The sequence below is a fragment of the Salvelinus namaycush genome, chromosome 41 (genome assembly GCF_016432855.1).
Source record: "Salvelinus namaycush isolate Seneca chromosome 41, SaNama_1.0, whole genome shotgun sequence".
Taxonomy (NCBI): Eukaryota; Metazoa; Chordata; class Actinopteri; order Salmoniformes; family Salmonidae; genus Salvelinus; species Salvelinus namaycush.
Genome location: NC_052347.1, coordinates 21,020,766 through 21,038,606, shown reverse-complemented (window position 1 = coordinate 21,038,606; position 17,841 = coordinate 21,020,766). Strand labels below are relative to the sequence as shown.

Here is a 17,841-nt window from a genome sequence, read left to right as displayed (position 1 = left end):
CGCGACAAACTGGCGGCACTGTACATCAGCGGCTCTATCTCCATCCCTCCCTTCCCCCTCTCTCTCCCCTTCTCTCCCTTTCTCTCTCACGCGCACACACACTCTCAGACTCACACACACTCACACAAGGGCTGGATGTCATCTCGCTAGGCTGAACAAGAGGTGCTTAGGCTTGTCATTAGTCGCACAGGGAGATCCAGAGAGTTGAGTGTGTGTGTGAAGTGGGGACACTGAATACACAGAGGTGGCTTTGATTGGCTCGTGGCTTAAATGACTCTCTCACTCTGTGTCACAGTGGACTTACCTCTGGGATCCTGACAACGAAAACGGTCACTGAGAGAAGGAGAGAGGGCGGGGGGATGTTGGCGGAGCGGAGGGGGGAGGTTTCAGGCACAGAGAGGCTGGCATCCAGAGTAACTAGGGACAGAGAAAGAGTGGAGGCGCGGAAGGAAGGGATGCCCTGGGGGTGCATCTTTCTATTCTTCACGCTCTCTCTTTTCTATCTGGAGTAAGGACTTGGGGGTTGTGAAGATCTCTGCCTCGTGCTCTTCCTCTCTCTCTGTCTGTAGGTCTGTCTTTGGCTTGATTCTCTGGGTTGCTTTATTTTGCTCTGTGTCTCTGTGTTTGTCACTCTTTCTGTGCTGCAGGTGTGTATGTTTGGGACACTCCCCCTCTCCCCTTTCTCTTTCTCTGTGTGAACTGAACGTGTGATTATGTGTTCCTTTTCTAGGTGGTAGCTCAGGGCTCTCATTGCATTGCCTCTCCCGCTCTCTCTCTCTCTCTCTCTCGCTCTCTCGCTCTCTCATTCTTTCTCTCTCTCTCTGTGTATGTGTGTGTGTCTCTGTAGGTGTCTGTGTATTGGGGCGTCCTTGGCTGTGGGACCAGAGGGGCCATGATGGACCTAAAGGATAGTTGTGGCAGTGAGGGGAGCCATGAGAGCTCCAGTCTGCACCCGTCCTCCTGGCAGGCCTTCTCCCACACCAGCACGCTACACGGCCTGCGCTTCATCTTCCCCTACGGCCGGCCAACACCTCGCCGCCTGCTCTGGGCCGCCGCTCTGCTGGCCTGCCTGGGCCTCCTGGCCATGGAGAGTGCCGAGCGCCTGGCCTACTTCCTTTCCTACCCCCATGTGACGAGCGTGGATGCCGTGATGTCAGGCAGCTTGGTGTTTCCTGCCGTCACCGTGTGCAACCTCAACGCCTACCGCTTCAGCCGCCTGTCCCGCAATGACCTGTACCACGCTGGGGAGCTGCTGGCCCTGCTGGACGTCCACCTGAGGATCCCTGAGCCCCAGCTGGCCGAGCCTCACGTCCTGGCCTTCCTCACAGACAAGGCCAACTTCACCGCCTACAGGCCCAAGTCCTTCAGCATGCGTGAGTTCACCGAGAGGGTGGGCCACGACCTTAAGGAGATGATGCTCTACTGCCGATACCAAGGCCAGGAGTGCAGCCACAAAGACTTCAAAATCGTAAGTCTACTCATAGTCTCCCTGTCTTTGCTCAGGTCTGGCATGGGTCACATCTGCTGCTACTGCAGCGCAGTTGAGTCTCTCACTCAGAAGGCTTTGTCTGTCAAGTGTTAATGTGTGTTCTGTGATATGGTCTACAAGTTTTCAAAGTTTTTTCCCTCTGAGTTGACTTGATGTATGTTGGTAGCTGAGGCTGTTTCCTCCCATGCTACTGTGCACTGGGTCCCCTGCTGTGTATTTCTCTTGATATTTTTGTACTTCCATCTACAGGTAGTTTTTTAGTGATTGTGTACTGCAAGCACACACTCTGCAGCTGTCCTGCTATTGTTTTCTTTATTTCATCCACAGGACAGCTCTTGGGGTTTTTACAGTCTGTGCTACAGGTCTCTTGATAGTTCCCATAAATATGGAATAAGTAGTTTGTCTTTGGGCTAAACACATGTGACATCATTTCAGATTTCATGGAATGACAGCTTTTGTTACCCAGCTACAGCTCTTGTTACCCAGTTACAGCTGTTGTTGCCCAGTTACAACTCTAGTTGTTGCTCAGTTACTGGTCTTGTCCACATACAACTCTAGTTGGCCAGTTACAGCTGTTGTTGCCCAGTTACTGCTCTTGTCCACATACAGCTCTTGTTGGCCAGTTACATCTCTTGTTTCCCAGTTACAGCTGTTGTTGCCCAGTTACTGCTCTTGTCCACATACTGCTCTAGTTGGCCAGTTACATCTCTTGTTGCCCAGTTACAGCTGTTGTTGCCCAGTTACAGCTGTTGTTGCCCAGTTACAGCTGTTGTTGCCCAGTTACAGCTGTTGTTGCCCAGTTACTGCTCTTGTCCACATACATCTCTAGTTGCCCAGGGACATCTCTAGTTGCCCAGGGACATCTTGTGTTGCCCAGTAACAGCTCTTGTTGACCAGTTACAGCTCTTGTCCACGTACATCTCTCGTTGCCCAGGGACATCTCTAGTTGCCCAGGGACATCTTGTGTTGCCCAGTAACAGCTCTTGTTGACCAGTTACTGCTCTTGTCCACGTACAGGTCTAGTTGGCCAGTTACAGCTCTTGTGGCCCAGTTATAGCTCTTGTTGCCCAGTTACAGCTCTTGCCCAGCTACAGTTTGTAGGCCACAAGTACAGGTTGCTGCTAATGAGTTTTCCTCAGTGCTTCTGGTCTTGTAGCCATAGAGCAGTAGCACACACACAGGCCCTGCTGTAGACATGCCTTTAGGATCTGATCTGCTTTGACGAGGTTCCCTTTGAGGAGTGTAATCATTCTTGTCATTAAAGGAGAATATCAAAGATATCACTCTCTGTCTAAACCAGCATACTGGCAGCTTGTAGATTGTCTGAGTTGAGGCTTCCAGGTCGCCCAGTTTTGTAGTCACAGATGGATTCATATCTTGGTTTTTCATCTCGGGACACACTCACTGTCACTGCACAAAGACTAACTGGCAAGGCAACAGTGATGTGTAATGTAATAGCTTCACTGGTTTTATTGGTGTGGTCTCAGTGACTCATTTTTAATTCTGTCAGGAATTAGTCATTCTTCAATGGTGAATCTGTAACCTAGTAATCTTTTGGGAATCTCTGTTTGGACAATATGTCATTTCCTGTTAACTCTGTTGGATCCTTTAGGTGTAAATATGGACCTAAGAATGCTCTGTAGTCATACTTGCTAGTCCCTGTAGTGATTTATGCACTAGTGACGTTTCTTCAAATCAAATTGTATTGGTTACATACAAATATATAGCAGATGTTATTGCAGATGTATTTATATTTGAGTTTCTTCAAAGTAGCCACCCTTTGCCTTGATGACAACCTTGCACAGTCTTGAAGGAGTTCCCACATATGCTGAGCACTTGTTGGCTGCTTTTCCTTCACTCTGCAGTCCAACTTATCCCAAACCATCTCAATTGGGTTAAGGTCAGGTGATTGTGGAGGCCAGGTCATCTGATGCAGCACTCCATCACTCTCCATATTGGTCAAATAGCCCTTACACAGCCTGGAGGTGTGTTGGGTCATTGCTGAAAAATATTTTGATTTGTTTAACACTTTTTTAGTTACGACATGATTCCATATGTGGTATTTCAAAGTTTTGATGTCTTCACTATTATTCTAAAATGTAGAAAATAGTAAAAATAAAGAAAAAACCTTGAATGAATAAGTGTGTCCAAACTTTTGACATGTACTGTATAGAAATATTTGGACGAACAATGTCGGAGTGGCATTGACTAATATACAGTAGAATAGAATTCAGTATATACATATGAATTGAGTAAGGCATGATGTAAACATTATTAAAGTGACTAGTGTTCCATTATTAAAGTGACCAGTGATTCCAGATCGTTGTGATGTGTACACCAAGGAACTTGAAGCTTTTCACCTTCTCCACTGCGTTTTGTTGACGTTGAGGGAGAAGTTATTTTTCTCGCACCACTCTAACAGGGCCCTCACCACCTCTCTGTAGGCTGTCTCGTCATTGTTGGTAATCAGGCCTACAACTGTTGTGTTGTCTGCAAACTTGGTGATTGAGTTGGAGGCATGCGTGGCCACGCAGTCATGGGTGACGAGGGAGTACAGGAGGGGGCTGAGTACGCACCTTTGTGGGGCCCCTTTGTAGAGGATCAGCGATGTGGAGGTGTTGTTTCCTACCTTCACCACCTGGGGGTGGGATAGGGCAGTGTGCAGTGCGATGGTGATTGCATCGTCTGTGGATCTATTGGGGACGTATGCAAATTGAAGTGGGTCTAGGGTGTCAGGTAAGTTAGAGGTGAAATGAATCTTAACTAGCCTCTCAAAGCACTTCATGATGATAGAAGGGAGAGTTACGGGGCGATAGTCATTTAGTTCAGTTACCTTTGCTTTCTTGGGTACAGGAACAATGGTGGACATCTTGAAGCAAGTGGGGACAGCAGTCTGGGATAGGGAGAGATTGAATATATCCGTAAACACTCCAGCCAGCTGGTCTGCGCATGCTCTGAGGACGCTGCTAAGGAGGTCGTCTGGGCCAGCAGCCTTAAGAAGGGTTAACAAGTTGAAATGTCTTACTCACGTCAGCCACGGAGAAGGAGAGACCACAGTCCTTGGGAGCGTGCCGCGTCGGTGGCACTGTGTTATCCTCAAAGCGGGCAAAGAAGGTGTTTAGCTTGTCCAGGAGGAAGATGTCGGTGTCCGCAACGTAGCTGGTTTTCCCTTTGTAATCCGTGATTGTCTGTAGACCCGGCCACATACGTCTTGTCTCTGAGCCATTGAATTGCGACCCCACTTTGTCTCTGTACTGACGTTTTGCCTGTTTGATTGCCTTACGGAGGGAATAACTACTCTGTTTGTATTCAACCATATTCCCAGTCACCTTGCCATGGTTAAATGCAGTGGTCTGCACTTTCAGTTTTGCGCGAATGCTGCCATCTATCCACGGTTTCTGATTTGGGTAGGTTTTAATGGTCACAGTGGGAACAACATCTGCTATACACTTCCTGATGAACTCAGTCACCATGTCAGTGTATACATCAATGTTATTCTCAGAGGCTACCCGGAACATATCCCAGTCCGCGTGATCAAAACAATCTTGAAGCATGGATTCTGATTGGTCAGACCAGCGTTGAATAGACCTTAGCACGGGTACTTCCTGTTTGAGTTTCTGCCTATAGGAAGGGATGAGCAAAATTGAGTCATTAGTGTTTTAGCAGCGCGGGTGCTACAGTCAATGTGTTGATAGAACTTTGGAAGCGTTTTCCTCAAATTTGCTTTGTTAAAATCCCCAGCTACAATAAATGCGGCCTCAGGATATGTGGGTTCCAGTTTGGCTGTGACTATAACCGAAGATAATTATCTTGGGAGGTAATACGGTCGGCATTTGATTCTGAGGTATTCTAGGTCGGGTGAACAAAAGGACTTGAGTTTCTGTACGTTATCACAATCACACCGTGTGTAGTTAATCATGAAACATACAACCCCGCCTTTCTTCTTCCCGGAGAGTTCTTTATTCCTGTCTGCGCAATGTACTGAGAACCCAGCTGGCTGTATGGACGGGGACAGTATATCTGGAGAGAGCCATGATTCCGTGAAACAGAGTATGTTACAGTCCCTGATGTCTCTCTGGAAGGAGATCCTCGCCCTGAGCTTGTCTACTTTATTGTCCAGAGACTGAACATTAGCGAGTAATATACTCTCAGTGGCTTTTGAGTCTTGTCTTGTGACTCTCAGTTGACCTGTGTCAGGGAGAATGTTGGAGCTTGGAGCCTAAGATTTTCATTGTACCCTGCAATCACACCTGCAACCCTGTACATGTGACTGTTAAACACTCTGAATCTGAATCATGTTGACAGTCTACAAGAGAATGCACTGTCATAATCTCTGCCCACTGCCTGTTTCCTTGGTCTCTCTCTTTCTCTTTCCACTCTCCCCCTTCCTTTGTCACAAAAATATATATATCCTTCTACCAAGTCAAAAAGATTCACAGAAATAGAAACACACACACACTGGAGTATTACCATGACACAACAGGGACCAGAGTTTGAGTGACATTGTGATGAATGACCGCAGGGAGGATTGTGGGAACATGGGCGTCAGTGTGATGTGACAGATGGAACTGGAACAGAATAGAATACTACACAAAAGAGAAAGCAGAAATGTGTTTTTCCATTCTAGTGATAGTGTCAATGTGTATTTGTGTACATTTGAAATATATTTACGCATGTGAATAAGAGATTGCATTTGTGTGAGTGTTAGATTCTAAATGTAAATACATTTGAATAATTGAAAAGTCTGTGTAGCCTATATGTGAGGCTGGAGCCGTGTGTGTGTGTGTGTGTGTGTGTGTGTGTGTGTGTGTGTGTGTGTGTGTGTGTGTGTGTGTGTGTGTGTGTGTGTGTGTGTGTGTGTGTGTGTGTGTGTGTGTGTGTGTGTGTGTGTGTGTGTGTGTGTGTGTGTGTAATTAACTGTGAAGGTGTGTGTGTTTATGTGTTTATAATGTGTGAATGTGATTCTGATTGTGTTAAGTAATGCTCCCTCTGTGTGATTATTACAGCCCTGATTAAACGCTGATTGATCACAGTGACAGGCTACATCAGTGTCTGCCAGACTGAATGCAGCTCAATGTGACAGTTCTACAGTAGCATCCCCTCAGATTGATGCCAGGGTGGGCCCTATCACACACTCAACCTTAATGAGAGCCAGCCAGCATGGCCTGATGATAGCAGCCAGACTAGGGGCTCTGTATCACACAGATGCTAATTAGCAATACATCTGACCCAGCCTGGCCAAGGGTTACAACCACAATGGTGTATTTTCATCACTGCATTTATGCACTACACAACCTGTGGCCCCATCTGACTGGCTGGTTGTAATAGATTCGTCTAGCTACATGGCCAATTGCCTATGTCTACATTGTTGTGTCTGTGTTTAACCCTGATCCCTATGAAGGGATATATCCACTTGAAGTATGTTTATTGGGTGTCAGATAGCCTAGAGGTTAAGAGTGTTGGGCCAGTAACCGAAAGGTCGCTGGCTCGAATCCCTGAGCCGACTGAAAAATGTGTCGATGTGCCCTTGAGCAAGACACGTAACCCTAGTCGCTCTGGATAAGAGTGTCTGCTAAATGACTAAAATGTAAAAATGTCCCACCATCAGAGCAGCACAGAACACCAACAGGTAGGGGTGTAGGATACATTATGTTTCCTCTCACTAAACATTTTATTTGTTTTAAAATTGTGCATTTCACTCCATTTGAAATCCCCATGCATCATATTACATCCTTAATGTGAATGGATCCATTCATCGTTAATGTGCCATTACGAAGCCATTTTACGGTCCCTACAGGGCACGGCTCAGTCTGTTAAAGGGCACGGGAACCACTGCTAACTCACTCTCCCTGGTCCGCCCCTCTAAAACACCCCAGAGACAGGAAAGCAACCTGTTCAGAGGACTGGCTTGAAATGTGCATGCCCTGCTGTTTATTTAAAAGACACCGCAATAGTGTGGATCATGTGAAGTAGTGAATTGGTGGTCTCTGGATCGTGGTGCGGTTTTCGAGAGAGAAGGGGAGCGCTTGAGTCAGTGAAGACAGAGGGACGTGAGCGAAAAAGAGAACGTGATGGAGCCCCAGTCAGTCAATAAAGAGAGGGTGAGAGAAAATGGGATGTCAAGGCATGGAGAGAGAGAGAGCTGGACTAGGTGGTAAAGCCAGCAGGGAGAGAGAGAGAGCTGGACTAGGTGGTAAAGCCAGCAGGAAGAGAAAGAGAGAGCTGGACTAGGTGGTAAAGTCAGCATGGAGAGATAGAGAGAGCTGGACTAGGTGGTAAAGCCAGCAGGGAGAGAGAGAGAGCTGGACTAGGTGGTAAAGCCAGCAGGGAGAGAGAGAGAGCTGGACTAGGTGGTAAAGTCAGCATGGAGAGATAGAGAGAGCTGGACTAGGTGGTAAAGCCAGCATGGAGAGAGAGAGAGCTGGACTAGGTGGTAAAGCCAGCATGGAGAGAGAGAGAGCTGGACTAGGTGGTAAAGCCAGCATGGAGAGAGAGAGAGAGAGAGAGAGCTGGACTAGGTGGTAAAGCCAGCATGGAGAGAGAGAGAGCTGGACTAGGTGGTAAAGCCAGCATGGAGAGATAGAGAGAGCTGGACAAGGTGGTAAAGCCAGCAGGGAGAGAGAGAGAGCTGGACTAGGTGGTAAAGCCAGCATGGGGAGAGATGGAGAGCTGGACTAGGTGGTAAAGCCAGCATGGAGAGAGAGAGAGAGCTGGACTAGGTGGTAAAGCCAGCAGGGAGAGAGAGAGAGCTGGACTAGGTGGTAAAGCCAGCAGGGAGAGAGAGAGATCTGGACTAGGTGGTAAAGCCAGCAGGGAGAGAGAGAGAGAGCTGGACTAGGTGGTAAAGCCAGCAGGGAGAGAGAGAGAGAGCTGGACTAGGTGGTAAAACCAGCAGGGAGAGAGAGAGAGCTGGACTAGGTGGTGAAGCCAGCAGGGAGAGAGAGAGAGAGCTGGACTAGGTGGTAAAGCCAGCAGAGAGAGAGAGAGAGAGCTGGACTAGGTGGTAAAACCAGTAGGGGGAGAGAGAGAGCTGGACTAGGTGGTAAAGCCAGCAGGGAGAGAGAGAGAGAGCTGGACTAGGTGGTAAAGCCAGCATGGAGAGAGAGAGAGAGAGCTGGACTAGGTGGTAAAGCCAGCAGGAAGAGAGAGAGAGAGCTGGACTAGGTGGTAAAGCCAGCAGGAAGAGAGAGAGAGAGCTGGACTAGGTGGTAAAGCCAGCATGGAGATATGGAGAGCTGGACTAGGTGGTAAAGCCAACAGGGGGAGAGAGAGAGCTGGACTAGGTGGGAAAGCCAGCAGGGGGAGAGAGAGAGCTGGACTAGGTGGTAAAGCCAGCATGAAGAGAGAGAGAGCTGGATTAGGTGGTAAAACCAGCATGGAGAGATGGAGAGCTGGACTATGTGGTAAAGCCAGCAGAGGGAGAGAGAGAGCTGGACTAGGTGGTAAAGCCAGCAGGGAGAGAGAGAGATCTGGACTAGGTGGTAAAGCCAGCAAGAAGAGAGAGAGAGAGCTGGACTAGGTGGTAAAGCCAGCAGGAAGAGAGAGAGAGCTGGACTAGGTGGTAAAGCCAGCAGGGAGAGAGAGAGAGAGCTGGACTAGGTGGTAAAGCCAGCAGGAATTGAGAGAGAGAGAGCTGGACTAGGTGGTAAAGCCAGCATGGAGAGAGAGAGAGAGCTGGACTAGGTGGTAAAGCCAGCAGGAAGAGAGAGAGAGAGCTGGACTAGGCGGTAAAGCCAGCAGGAAGAGAGAGAGAGCTGGACTAGGTGGTAAAGCCAGCAGGAAGAGAGAGAGAGCTGGACTAGGTGGTAAAGCCAGCAGGGAGAGAGAGAGAGAGCTGGACTAGGTGGTAAAACCAGCAGGGAGCGAGAGAGAGCTGTACTAAGTGGTAAAGCCAGCAGGAAGAGAGAGAGAGAGCTGGACTAGGTGGTAAAGCCAGCAGGGAGAGATGGAGAGCTGGACTAGGTGGTAAAGCCAGCAGGGAGAGAGAGAGAGCTCGACTAGGTGGTAAAGCCAGCAGGAAGAGAGAGCGAGCTGGGCTAGGTGGTAAAGCCAGCAGGAAGAGAGAGAGAGCTGGACTAGGTGGTAAAGCCAGCAGGGAGAGAGAGAGAGCTGGACTATGTTGTTAAGTCAGCAGGGAGAGAGAGAGAGCTGGACTAGGTGGTAAAGCCAGCATGGAGAGATGGAGAGCTGGACTAGGTGGTAAAGTCAGCAGGGAGAGATGGAGAGCTGGACTAGGTGGTAAAACCAGCAGGGAGAGAGAGAGAGAGAGCTGGACTAGGTGGTAAAGCCAGCAGGGAGAGAGAGAGAGCTGGACTAGGTGGTAAAGCCAGCAGGGAGAGATGGAGAGCTGGACTAGGTGGTAAAGCAAGCAGGGAGAGAGAGAGAGCTGGACTAGGTGGTAAAGCCAGCATGGAGAGAGAGAGAGCTGGACTAGGTGGTAAAGCCAGCAGGGAGAGATGGAGAGCTGGACTAGGTGGTAAAGCCAGCAGGGAGAGAGAGAGAGCTGGACTAGGTGGTAAAGCCAGCATGGAGAGATGGAGAGCTGGACTAGGTGGTAAAGCCAGCAGGGAGAGAGAGAGAGCTGGACTAGGTGGTAAAGACAGCAGGGAGAGATGGAGAGCTGGACTAGGTGGTAAAGCCAGCAGGGAGAGATGGAGAGCTGGACTAGGTGGTAAAGCCAGCAGGGAGAGAGAGAGAGCTGGACTAGGTGGTAAAGCCAGCAGGGAGAGAGAGAGAGCTGGACTAGGTGGTAAAGCCAGCAGGGAGAGATGGAGAGCTGGACTAGGTGGTAAAGCCAGCAGGAAGAGAGAGAGAGAGCTGGACTAGGTGGTAAAGCCAGCATGGAGAGAGAGAGAGCTGGACTAGGTGGTAAAGCCAGCAGGGAGAGAGAGAGAGCTGGACTAGGTGTTAAAGCCTGCAGGGAGAGAGAGAGAGCTGGACTAGGTGGTAAAGCCAGCAGGGAGAGAGAGAGAGCTGGACTAGGTGGTAAAGCCAGCATGGAGAGATGGAGAGCTGGACTAGGTGGTAAAGGCAGCAGGGAGAGAGAGAGATCTGGACTAGGTGGTAAAACCAGCATGGAGAGCTGGACTAGGTGGTAAAGCCAGCAGGGAGAGAGAGAGAGAGAGCTGGACTAGGTGGTAAAGCCAGCAGGGAGAGAGAGAGAGCTGGACTAGGTGGTAAAGCCAGCATGGAGAGAGATAGAGAGCTGGACTATGTTGTAAAGTCAGCAGGGAGAGAGAGAGAGCTGGACTAGGTGGTAAAGCCAGCATGAAGAGAGAGAGAGCTGGATTAGGTGGTAAAACCAGCATGGAGAGAGAGAGAGCTGGACTAGGTGGTAAAGCCAGCAGAGGGAGAGAGAGAGCTGGACTAGGTGGTAAAGCCAGCAGGGAGAGAGAGAGATCTGGACTAGGTGATAAAGCCAGCAGGAAGAGAGAGAGAGAGCTGGACTAGGTGGTAAAGCCAGCAGGAAGAGAGAGAGAGCTGGATTAGGTGGTAAAGCCAGCAGGGAGAGAGAGAGAGAGCTGGACTAGGTGGTAAAGCCAGCAGGAATTGAGAGAGAGAGAGCTGGACTAGGTGGTAAAGCCAGCATGGAGAGAGAGAGAGAGCTGGACTAGGTGGTAAAGCCATCGGGAAGAGAGAGAGAGAGCTGGACTAGGTGGTAAAGCCAGCAGGAAGAGAGAGAGAGCTGGACTAGGTGGTAAAGCCAGCAGGAAGAGAGTGAGAGCTGGACTAGGTGGTAAAGCCAGCAGGGAGAGAGAGAGAGAGCTGGACTAGGTGGTAAAACCAGCAGGGAGCGAGAGAGAGCTGGACTAGGTGGTAAAGCCAGCAGGGAGAGAGAGAGAGCTGGACTAGGTGGTAAAGCCAGCAGGAAGAGAGAGCGAGCTGGGCTAGGTGGTAAAGCCAGCAGGAAGAGAGAGAGAGCTGGACTAGGTGGTAAAGCCAGCAGGGAGAGAGAGAGAGAGCTGGACTATGTTGTAAAGTCAGCAGGGAGAGAGAGAGAGCTGGACTAGGTGGTAAAGCCAGCATGGAGAGATGGAGAGCTGGACTAGGTGGTAAAGTCAGCAGGGAGAGATGGAGAGCTGGACTAGGTGGTAAAACCAGCAGGGAGAGAGAGAGAGAGCTGGACTAGGTGGTAAAGCCAGCAGGGAGAGAGAGAGAGCTGGAGTAGGTGGTAAAGCCAGCAGGGAGAGATGGAGAGCTGGACTAGGTGGTTAAGCAAGCAGGGAGAGAGAGAGAGAGAGAGAGCTGGACTAGGTGGTAAAGCCAGCAGGGAGAGAGAGAGAGCTGGACTAGGTGGTAAAGTCAGCAGGGAGAGATGGAGAGCTGGACTAGGTGGTAAAGCCAGCAGGGAGAGAGAGAGAGCTGGACTAGGTGGTAAAGCCAGCATGGAGAGAGAGAGAGCTGGACTAGGTGGTAAAGCCAGCAGGGAGAGATGGAGAGCTGGACTAGGTGGTAAAGCCAGCAGGGAGAGAGAGAGAGCTGGACTAGGTGGTAAAGCCAGCATGGAGAGATGGAGAGCTGGACTAGGTGGTAAAGCCAGCAGGGAGAGAGAGAGAGCTGGACTAGGTGGTAAAGACAGCAGGGAGAGATGGAGAGCTGGACTAGGTGGTAAAGCCAGCAGGGAGAGATGGAGAGCTGGACTAGGTGGTAAAGCCAGCAGGGAGAGAGAGAGAGCTGGACTAGGTGGTAAAGCCAGCAGGGAGAGAGAGAGAGCTGGACTAGGTGGTAAAGCCAGCAGGGAGAGATGGAGAGCTGGACTAGGTGGTAAAGCCAGCAGGAAGAGAGAGAGAGAGCTGGACTAGGTGGTAAAGCCAGCATGGAGAGAGAGAGAGCTGGACTAGGTGGTAAAGCCAGCAGGGAGAGAGAGAGAGCTGGACTAGGTGTTAAAGCCTGCAGGGAGAGAGAGAGAGCTGGACTAGGTGGTAAAGCCAGTAGGGAGAGAGAGAGAGCTGGACTAGGTGGTAAAGCCAGCATGGAGAGATGGAGAGCTGGACTAGGTGGTAAAGGCAGCAGGGAGAGAGAGAGATCTGGACTAGGTGGTAAAACCAGCATGGAGAGCTGGACTAGGTGGTAAAGCCAGCAGGGAGAGAGAGAGAGCTGGACTAGGTGGTAAAGCCAGCAGGGAGAGAGAGAGAGCTGGACTAGGTGGTAAAGCCAGCAGGAAGAGATGGAGAGCTGGACTAGGTGGTAAAGCCAGCAGGAGGAGAGAGAGAGCTGGACTAGGTGGTAAAGCCAGCATGGAGAGAGATAGAGAGCTGGACTATGTTGTAAAGTCAGCAGGGAGAGCGAGAGAGCTGGACTAGGTGGTAAAGCCAGCATGGAGAGATGGAGAGCTGGACTATGTGGTAAAACCAGCAGGGAGAGAGAGAGAGAGAGCTGGACTAGGTGGTAAAGCCAGCAGGGAGAGAGAGAGAGCTGGACTAGGTGGTAAAGCCAGCAGGGAGAGATGGAGAGCTGGACTAGGTGGTAAAACCAGCAGGGAGAGAGAGAGAAAGAGCTGGACTAGGTGGTAAAGCCAGCAGGGAGAGAGAGAGAGCTGGACTAGGTGGTAAAGCCAGCAGGGAGAGATGGAGAGCTGGACTAGGTGGTAAAGCAAGCAGGGAGAGAGAGAGAGAGAGCTGGACTAGGTGGTAAAGCCAGCAGGGAGAGAGAGAGAGCTGGACTAGGTGGTAAAGTCAGCAGGGAGAGATGGAGAGCTGGACTAGGTGGTAAAGCCAGCATGGAGAGAGAGAGAGAGCTGGACTAGGTGGTAAAGCCAGCAGGGAGAGAGAGAGAGCTGGAGTAGGTGGTAAAGCCAGCAGGGAGAGATGGAGAGCTGGACTAGGTGGTTAAGCAAGCAGGGAGAGAGAGAGAGAGAGAGAGCTGGACTAGGTGGTAAAGCCAGCAGGGAGAGAGAGAGAGCTGGACTAGGTGGTAAAGTCAGCAGGGAGAGATGGAGAGCTGGACTAGGTGGTAAAGCCAGCAGGGAGAGAGAGAGAGCTGGACTAGGTGGTAAAGCCAGCATGGAGAGAGAGAGAGCTGGACTAGGTGGTAAAGCCAGCAGGGAGAGATGGAGAGCTGGACTAGGTGGTAAAGCCAGCAGGGAGAGAGAGAGAGCTGGACTAGGTGGTAAAGCCAGCATGGAGAGATGGAGAGCTGGACTAGGTGGTAAAGCCAGCAGGGAGAGAGAGAGAGCTGGACTAGGTGGTAAAGACAGCAGGGAGAGATGGAGAGCTGGACTAGGTGGTAAAGCCAGCAGGGAGAGATGGAGAGCTGGACTAGGTGGTAAAGCCAGCAGGGAGAGAGAGAGAGCTGGACTAGGTGGTAAAGCCAGCAGGGAGAGAGAGAGAGCTGGACTAGGTGGTAAAGCCAGCAGGGAGAGATGGAGAGCTGGACTAGGTGGTAAAGCCAGCAGGAAGAGAGAGAGAGAGCTGGACTAGGTGGTAAAGCCAGCATGGAGAGAGAGAGAGCTGGACTAGGTGGTAAAGCCAGCAGGGAGAGAGAGAGAGCTGGACTAGGTGTTAAAGCCTGCAGGGAGAGAGAGAGAGAGCTGGACTAGGTGGTAAAGCCAGTAGGGAGAGAGAGAGAGCTGGACTAGGTGGTAAAGCCAGCATGGAGAGATGGAGAGCTGGACTAGGTGGTAAAGGCAGCAGGGAGAGAGAGAGATCTGGACTAGGTGGTAAAACCTGCATGGAGAGCTGGACTAGGTGGTAAAGCCAGCAGGGAGAGAGAGAGAGCTGGACTAGGTGGTAAAGCCAGCAGGGAGAGAGAGAGAGCTGGACTAGGTGGTAAAGCCAGCAGGAAGAGATGGAGAGCTGGACTAGGTGGTAAAGCCAGCAGGAGGAGAGAGAGAGCTGGACTAGGTGGTAAAGCCAGCATGGAGAGAGATAGAGAGCTGGACTATGTTGTAAAGTCAGCAGGGAGAGAGAGAGAGCTGGACTAGGTGGTAAAGCCAGCATGGAGAGATGGAGAGCTGGACTATGTGGTAAAACCAGCAGGGAGAGAGAGAGAGAGAGCTGGACTAGGTGGTAAAGCCAGCAGGGAGAGAGAGAGAGCTGGACTAGGTGGTAAAGCCAGCAGGGAGAGATGGAGAGCTGGACTAGGTGGTAAAACCAGCAGGGAGAGAGAGAGAAAGAGCTGGACTAGGTGGTAAAGCCAGCAGGGAGAGAGAGAGAGCTGGACTAGGTGGTAAAGCCAGCAGGGAGAGATGGAGAGCTGGACTAGGTGGTAAAGCAAGCAGGGAGAGAGAGAGAGAGAGCTGGACTAGGTGGTAAAGCCAGCAGGGAGAGAGAGAGAGCTGGACTAGGTGGTAAAGTCAGCAGGGAGAGATGGAGAGCTGGACTAGGTGGTAAAGCCAGCATGGAGAGAGAGAGCTGGACTAGGTGGTAAAGCCAGCAGGGAGAGATGGAGAGCTGGACTAGGTGGTAAAGCCAGCAGGGAGAGAGAGAGAGCTGAACTAGGTGGTAAAGCCAGCAGGGAGAGATGGAGAGCTGGACTAGGTGGTAAAGCCAGCAGGGAGAGAGAGAGAGCTGGACTAGGTGGTAAAGCCAGCAGGAAGAGAGAGAGAGAGCTGGACTAGGTGTTAAAGCCAGCAGGGAGAGAGAGAGAGAGCTGGACTAGGTGGTAAAGCCAGCAGGAAGAGATGGAGAGCTGGACTAGGTGGTAAAGCCAGCAGGAGGAGAGAGAGAGCTGGACTAGGTGGTAAAGCCAGCATGGAGAGAGATAGAGAGCTGGACTATGTTGTAAAGTCAGCAGGGAGAGAGAGAGAGCTGGACTAGGTGGTAAAGCCAGCATGGAGAGATGGAGAGCTGGACTATGTGGTAAAACCAGCAGGGAGAGAGAGAGAGAGAGCTGGACTAGGTGGTAAAGCCAGCAGGGAGAGAGAGAGAGCTGGACTAGGTGGTAAAGCCAGCAGGGAGAGATGGAGAGCTGGACTAGGTGGTAAAACCAGCAGGGAGAGAGAGAGAAAGAGCTGGACTAGGTGGTAAAGCCAGCAGGGAGAGAGAGAGAGCTGGACTAGGTGGTAAAGCCAGCAGGGAGAGATGGAGAGCTGGACTAGGTGGTAAAGCAAGCAGGGAGAGAGAGAGAGAGAGCTGGACTAGGTGGTAAAGCCAGCAGGGAGAGAGAGAGAGCTGGACTAGGTGGTAAAGTCAGCAGGGAGAGATGGAGAGCTGGACTAGGTGGTAAAGCCAGCATGGAGAGAGAGAGAGAGCTGGACTAGGTGGTAAAGCCAGCAGGGAGAGAGAGAGAGCTGGAGTAGGTGGTAAAGCCAGCAGGGAGAGATGGAGAGCTGGACTAGGTGGTTAAGCAAGCAGGGAGAGAGAGAGAGAGAGAGAGCTGGACTAGGTGGTAAAGCCAGCAGGGAGAGAGAGAGAGCTGGACTAGGTGGTAAAGTCAGCAGGGAGAGATGGAGAGCTGGACTAGGTGGTAAAGCCAGCAGGGAGAGAGAGAGAGCTGGACTAGGTGGTAAAGCCAGCATGGAGAGAGAGAGAGCTGGACTAGGTGGTAAAGCCAGCAGGGAGAGATGGAGAGCTGGACTAGGTGGTAAAGCCAGCAGGGAGAGAGAGAGAGCTGGACTAGGTGGTAAAGCCAGCATGGAGAGATGGAGAGCTGGACTAGGTGGTAAAGCCAGCAGGGAGAGAGAGAGAGCTGGACTAGGTGGTAAAGACAGCAGGGAGAGATGGAGAGCTGGACTAGGTGGTAAAGCCAGCAGGGAGAGATGGAGAGCTGGACTAGGTGGTAAAGCCAGCAGGGAGAGATGGAGAGCTGGACTAGGTGGTAAAGCCAGCAGGGAGAGAGAGAGAGCTGGACTAGGTGGTAAAGCCAGCAGGGAGAGAGAGAGAGAGCTGGACTATGTTGTAAAGTCAGCAGGGAGAGAGAGAGAGCTGGACTAGGTGGTAAAGCCAGCATGGAGAGATGGAGAGCTGGACTAGGTGGTAAAGTCAGCAGGGAGAGATGGAGAGCTGGACTAGGTGGTAAAACCAGCAGGGAGAGAGGAGAGAGAGCTGGACTAGGTGGTAAAGCAGCAGGAAGAGAGAGCGAGCTGGGCTAGGTGGTAAAGCCAGCAGGAAGAGAGAGAGAGCTGGACTAGGTGGTAAAGCCAGCAGGGAGAGAGAGAGAGAGCTGGACTATGTTGTAAAGTCAGCAGGGAGAGAGAGAGAGCTGGACTAGGTGGTAAAGCCAGCATGGAGAGATGGAGAGCTGGACTAGGTGGTAAAGTCAGCAGGGAGAGATGGAGAGCTGGACTAGGTGGTAAAGCCAGCAGGGAGAGAGAGAGAGAGCTGGACTAGGTGGTAAAGCCAGCAGGGAGAGAGAGAGAGCTGGACTAGGTGGTAAAGCCAGCAGGGAGAGATGGAGAGCTGGACTAGGTGGTTAAGCAAGCAGGGAGAGAGAGAGAGAGAGAGAGCTGGACTAGGTGGTAAAGCCAGCAGGGAGAGAGAGAGAGCTGGACTAGGTGGTAAGTCAGCAGGGAGAGATGGAGAGCTGGACTAGGTGGTAAGCCAGCAGGGAGAGAGAGAGAGCTGGACTAGGTGGTAAAGCCAGCATGGAGAGAGAGAGAGCTGGACTAGGTGGTAAAGCCAGCAGGGAGAGATGGAGAGCTGGACTAGGTGGTAAAGCCAGCAGGGAGAGAGAGAGAGCTGGACTAGGTGGTAAAGCCAGCATGGAGAGATGGAGAGCTGGACTAGGTGGTAAAGCCAGCAGGGAGAGAGAGAGAGCTGGACTAGGTGGTAAAGACAGCAGGGAGAGATGGAGAGCTGGACTAGGTGGTAAACCAGCAGGGAGAGATGGAGAGCTGGACTAGGTGGTAAAGCCAGCAGGGAGAGAGAGAGCTGGACTAGGTGGTAAAGCCAGCAGGAGAGAGAGAGAGCTGACTAGGTGGTAAAGCCAGCAGGGAGAGATGGAGAGCTGGACTAGGTGGTAAAGCCAGCAGGAAGAGAGAGAGAGCTGGACTAGGTGGTAAGCCAGCATGAGAGAGAGAGAGCTGGACTAGGTGGTAAAGCCAGCAGGAAGAGAGAGAGCTGGACTAGGTGTTAAGCCTGCAGGGAGAAGAGAGAGCTGGACTAGGTGGTAAAGCCAGTAGGGAGAGAGAGAGAGCTGACTAAGGTGGTAAAGCCACATGGAGAGATGGAGAGCTGGACTAGGTGGTAAAGGCAGCAGGGAGAGAGAGAGATCTGGACTAGGTGGTAAAACCAGCATGGAGAGCTGGACTAGGTGGTAAAGCCAGCAGGAGAGAGAGAGAGCTGGACTAGGTGGTAAAGCCAGCAGGAGAGAGAGAGAGCTGACTAGGTGGTAAAGCCAGCAGGAAGAGATGGAGAGCTGGACTAGGTGGTAAAGCCAGCAGGAGGGAGAGAGAGCTGGACTAGGTGGTAAAG

At 51.2% G+C, this 17,841-nt stretch overlaps 1 protein-coding gene across 1 annotated transcript in view; it reads left to right on the top strand.

Moving 5' to 3' along the window:
- Window positions 1-895: 895 nt before the first annotated feature.
- asic2 (acid-sensing (proton-gated) ion channel 2) overlaps window positions 896-17,841 on the top strand; it is a 424,410-nt gene continuing 407,464 nt past the window's right edge. Inside the window, exon 1 of the mRNA XM_038980976.1 lies at window positions 896-1,468. Coding sequence (XP_038836904.1) covers window positions 896-1,468 — 573 coding nt within the window. The remainder of the gene's footprint in view (window positions 1,469-17,841) is intronic.